The sequence below is a fragment of the Triticum dicoccoides genome, chromosome 2B, assembly GCF_002162155.2.
Source record: "Triticum dicoccoides isolate Atlit2015 ecotype Zavitan chromosome 2B, WEW_v2.0, whole genome shotgun sequence".
NCBI classification, from domain to species: domain Eukaryota; kingdom Viridiplantae; phylum Streptophyta; class Magnoliopsida; order Poales; family Poaceae; genus Triticum; species Triticum dicoccoides.
In genome coordinates this window covers 571,743,609-571,749,214 of record NC_041383.1, presented here as the reverse complement: position 1 = coordinate 571,749,214, position 5,606 = coordinate 571,743,609, and the positions used below count along the sequence as shown (strand labels likewise).

At 43.8% G+C, this 5,606-nt stretch overlaps 1 protein-coding gene across 1 annotated transcript; it reads right to left on the bottom strand.

The window, feature by feature from the left end:
- Positions 1 to 314: 314 nt before the first annotated feature.
- LOC119364925 (ferredoxin-thioredoxin reductase, variable chain-like) lies at positions 315 to 1,144 on the bottom strand. Its single transcript, XM_037630500.1, has one exon. It carries the CDS (start codon positions 1,028 to 1,030, stop codon positions 569 to 571), a length of 462 nt encoding a protein of 153 aa, XP_037486397.1. The 5' UTR covers positions 1,031 to 1,144; the 3' UTR covers positions 315 to 568.
- Positions 1,145 to 5,606: the final 4,462 nt, after the last annotated feature.

Below are 5,606 nucleotides of genomic sequence, written 5' to 3'. Positions count from 1 at the left end.
AAGCTAACCTAAAAATGCCTTAGAAAGTGGGATCACTGTATATTCAATTTTAACAGCTACAATATGCATTCAAATAAGCAATTAATTTTGTTCAGCATGCAGAAAATTTTGACATATTTTCCAGTCAAATCAGATAAAGTTCTGCCTGCCCATGGATTAACATAGTGAATCAGATAAACTTTAGACACACTAAACTTCATCAGAAGATATCAACATAGTGAAGGCTCTTGAATCCCAATGTAAAGGGTTGAGGGGGCAGTTTTAGTAGAACTAGCATATTCAGCGTAGCATCCAACAGTAAACAGAGAAACCTATTGAACACAACAACAGATTCAGCAGTATAATTGCTTTGGTTCATAATCGTCATCATCTCGAACAACTCTCACATCTGAAAATTGTGATGTTGAGCACTGAGCAGGGGAGTGAGGAAGAGCACATGAGACATGACAAGTAAACAAACATCAACTTACTTGACATCTCCTCGCCCCCTCTCCAATCTCCTCTCTAATGTACATATGCTGCATCCGCCCCCCAAGAGCGCATTATTTTACAGACAAGCAGAGGGATCCTATTCGTCTCTGACGAACTCGAACTCGTCCTCCCGGAGGTGAGCGAGGAACCTGACCGGCTTGTCCTGTCCGTCCAGCTTGAGCTCGAACTCCACCCGGAAAGGGCGATTGGCCGTGATGCGCTTGCCCTTCCAGACACCGACATACTGCTTGACCACACCTTCCTTGCCGCGGAGGTCCAGGTCCGGCGCCTTGGGGACGTGGTAGACGCGGACCGGCGCCGTGACGCGCACGCGCTTGCCGAGCTTGGGCGCGGCCGCGGCCTCCTCGTCTGCCACGTCGGGGGACGGGGATGGGGACACGCTGCTGACGGCGACCTGGCGCGCGGTGCGGAGGCGCGCGCGGCACCGTGGTGGCGCGAGGCAGCGCGCGGCCGTGGAATTTGGAGGGAGGGGTCGGCGGAGGAGGAGCGACGAGGAGGTGGAAGGGGCGGCCGCGGCGGTGGCGGTGGCGGTTGCCATCGGGGAGGTTGGTGAGTTGGCGGGCGTGTGGGGAATTGCGTCGAGCAGGCGGTGTGCACGTGAAGGTGAGATACGCGGCGCCGAAGGTGGAAGTGATGGTGATTGGGAAGAGGCGTGGAAATTCTCGCGAGGTGTGGTTGGTTTGTCAAAAGAAAAAGGAAAAGCGATGCGCTAGTGACCCCTACGCATTCCAAGGGCCATCTGATCATCACACAGCTCAGGACCAGGCGGGAGTCCCTATGTGCCGCTCAGCGGGACGCACATAGGGCGACCCAACTGGGCCGGCCCATTGGCGGACAGCAAGCAGCGCGTGGTACCGTAAAAAAGAAAAACTACGCGCGATGTTCTGTTTTTTATGTTTCGCGTACCGTAACATCACATACGGCAGCAGGATTTTTTTCAGGCATAATAATGTAACACGTACCTTTTTTCTGAGAAAAACTGTAGACCTTTATTAAGCGATGTTCATAGGTATACACGTGATATCGAGCAAGACAGAAAGCCACACATAACGCCCGAAAGAAAGTGAAGTAGCAGCCTTAGCCAAAGAACGACTTTCTACATTGTGCTCCCGCTTTTCATGGATAACCTTGGTTGCTCAAAACAATCCCCGTCGGTGATTTATTTCGCGAAGAATAGCGGCATATCGACACAGAGCACAAGTCTGAATGTTCGCCACCACTTCAGATGAGTCAGACGCAATGCATATAGAGTTGACGTGAAGATCCGTGGCGAGGGATAGAGCCTCGCTACATGCCTAAGCTTCAAGTGTTGCCGGTTTGACTAGGCCTTCGTAGACAACCACAAATGCCCCTAGGAAGAGGCCATGCCTATCCCAGCATCAACAACCGCGGGTCGCACTTCTGGAGATGCCGCCGTCGACGTAGATTTTTATATCATATCCATCCGTTGGCAGCCACTTTGAACTGGGCACGGATTCTCTACCTTGCCATGGGCAAGGTAGACAGCTACAGTACCCTGCCTTTGCCCCACAGCCGTTGGATCAGGGGGAGGTCCAGATCGGGCGAAACACTGTAGCACGCGCACTGTTCATGGGTACTGTTTGACAGACACTATTTAAATATTGTTCACGTTGATGTAGCACGGGTACTGCTCCATCAAATCTGGTCGATCCATTCGCGATCCAATGGACAAAAGAGGAGGAAAGGCAGGGTTACTGTACCTCTCTACCTTGCCCATGTCAAGATAGAGAATCTGTAGCCCTTTGAACTTGAGTCACTTGACCCTCTCACATACGTATTCCCAGTATTTACATGAAGATTCCTGGCCATTCTATGCATGTCCTCAGTTCTTACATGCAGATTCCTAGAAGTAAAGGTGTTACGAACAGGGACTTCCTCCAGGTCTGCCAAGAATTTTGTTATAAAACAATGTGTGCTCATAGGACATTGGTACTGCTCATCATGTATGGCCCGTCTCCTCGCCCACCAAATCGCTCACATCGTGACCAAGACACGAGTGAGGTCCGTCGGGGGGAGCATGTCCACTAACCAAAATAACCATCCTTTCACATCCTCCGAACGGTTCGAGATGATGACTTCTGTCAATTCCTCATCCGCTAGAGCCCAGACATACCTAGCCATCTTGCAATCAAATAGGGACAGTCTCCAAGAATCTTAGTCCGCATGACATAGGGTACAGGCCGCGGTTTTCGCCATCTTTCTATGCTTATGAACGTCACCCGTAGGGAGGGATATACAGGCCAGCAGCCAAGCAAACACCATTATCTTCGAATGTACCGACACACTCCATAGTTGGCGGCTTTTTTTAAACCGCGGTCCCTTTTGAATATTTGGAAACAATTTTTTGACAAACATTACTGAAACACGAGCATTTTATTCAAAAAGATTGAACATTTTCTAAAAACATGAATAATTTTTGGTATTTATGAGCATTTTTCAGTTCCAAACATATAATTTTTAAAAAGAACTAAAAATTTCATACAATTTTTTTAATATCATAAAATTTCTGAAGAATGTGGAGATTTTCTAGTTTTTTTACAAATTTTAGAAAACACGGATTTATTTTTTGAAAAAATGAAACAGATGCAAAATTCCAAAAAATTGAAAAAATTAGACATTTTATGAAAAATCTTCAAATATTGTTGAAAACTCAAACATTTTTGAATTTTGAGGAGAAAATGAAAATGGTAACATTTTTTGAAGTTCTAAACAAAATTTGAAAAACAGAACATTTTTAAATTCTGATTTTTTTTGAAAAATGCAAACACTTTTTGAAATTATGAACACAGATTTAAAAACAAGATCGTTTTTTTAAAAGTAAATAAACTTGAAAAGGAAAAAAAGAAGGAAAAAAGAAAAGAAAAATAAAATAACAGAAAAATGCAAAGAAAAACTCGCTATGAAAATCGGTCGGCCCAGTTAAGGGAGGTCATGTGCATTGCACGCCTATATGACGCAGATAACATCATATAGGAAATTCTCCGTTAGGTTGGCTGATGTCTACTAGAACTACGTCCGTATTTCCCCAATGAGGAAGGGATGATGCAGTATAGCGACGGTAGGTATTTCCCTCAGTGATGAGACCAAGGTTATCGGACCAGTGGGAGAACCTTCTCACACCACGTAAACATCACCTGCACACAAATAACAAAAATACTCGCAACCCAACGTGTTAAAGGGGTTGTCAATCCCTTTCGGGTACGACATCTCAAGATAGACAAATAACGTGAGGTAAAAGTGGTAGATAGGATAAATAGATCGCGGAACAAATAAAATGCAGCAAGGTGTTTTTGTATTTTTGGTTTAATAGTTCTGAAAATAAAAGCAAAGGAAAATAGATCGCAAAGGCAAATATGATGAAAAGAGACCCCGGGGCAGTAAGTTTCACTAATGGCTTCTCTCGAGAAAAATAGCAAATGGTGGGAAAACAATTACTATTGACAATTGATAGAACTTTAAATAATCATGACAATATCCAGGCAATGATCATTATATAGGCATCACATCCAAGATTAGTAGACCGGCTCCTGCCTGCATCTACTACTATTACTCCACACATCGACCGCTATCCAGCATGCATCTAGTGTATTAAGTTCATCGAGAAATGGAGTAATGCAATAAGAACGATGACATGATGTAGACAAGATATATTTATGTAGAAATAGACCCCATCCTGTTATCCTTAATAGCAACGATACATACATGTCGTTTCTCTTTCTGTCACTGGGACCAAGCACCATAAGACCGAACCCATCACAAAGCACCTCTTCCCATTACAAGATAAATAGATCAAGTTGGCCAAAGAAAACCCAAATATCGGAGAAGAAATACGAGGCTATAATCAATCATGCATATAAGAGATCAAAGAAGACTCAAATAACTTTCATGGATAAAAAATATATCTGATCATAAACTCAAAGTTCATCGGATCCCAACAAACACATCGCAAAAAGACTTACATCATATGGATCTCCAAGAGACCATTGTATTGATAATCGAGAAACAGGAAGCCATCTAGCTACTAACTACGGACCCGTAGATCTACGAAGAACTACTCACGCATCATCGAAGAGGCACCAATGGACATGATGCACCCCTCCGAGATGGTGTCTAGATTGGATCCTGTGTTTCTGGACTCTACGGCGACTGGAATTGATTTTCTTCGAGTCCCCTAGGGTTTCTGTAAAATTGGGGTATTTATAAAGCAAAGAGGCGGTTCAGGGGGCACCTGAGGTGGGCACGACCCACCGGGGCGTGCCTGGGCCTCCAGGCGTGCCCTGGTGGGTTGTGCTCCCCTCGGAGCACCTCCCCCCCAGGTGCTTTCCTAGCCCACTAGATGTCTTCTGGCCCAAAAAAATCCACAAAAAGATTCACTGCGTTTGGACTCCGTTTGGTATTGATTTCTTGCGATGTAAAAGACATGCAGAAAACAACAACTGGCATAGGCACTATGTCAATAGGTTAGTAGTAAAAAATTGATATAAAATGACTATAAAATGATTGTAAAACATCCCAGAATGATAATATAATAGCATGGAACAATAAAAAATTATAGATACGTTGGATACGTATCAGCATCCCCAAGATTAATTCCTGCTCGTCCTCGAGTAGATAAATGATAGAAACAGAATTTTTGATGTGGAATGCTGCCTAACAAGTTCATCACATTTCTTTTCTTTATAGCATGGACATTTGGACTTTTATATGGTTCAAAGCAATAGTCTAGTTCTAACATGAAGACTTTAATACTCAAGCATACCAAGAAGCAACCATGTCTTTCAAAATATCAACACTAAAGCAAGTTATCCCTAGCCCATTATGCTCCATTGATCCATTCATGAAACACACCCGAATATTAGCTACACCCAATGCTCAAATACGATCATAGTGCCCCTTAGTTGGTGCTTTATAAGAGAATTGGAGACTCAAATTCAAAATAAAAATTGCATAAGTAAAAGAAAGGCCCTTCACGGAGGGAAGTAGAGATTTGTAGATGTGCGAGAGCTCAAAGCTTAAATTGAGAGATAAAAACATTTTGGGAGGCATAATTTTTCACCAACGAAAACGACTTAGAGCTCCCAAACTTTCCATGC

What these genes read in the sequence shown, in the direction of transcription:
- LOC119364925 (XM_037630500.1), bottom strand. Translation starts at nt 1,030, where the DNA reads ATGGCAACCGCCACCGCCACCGCCGCGGCCGCCCCTTCCACCTCCTCG.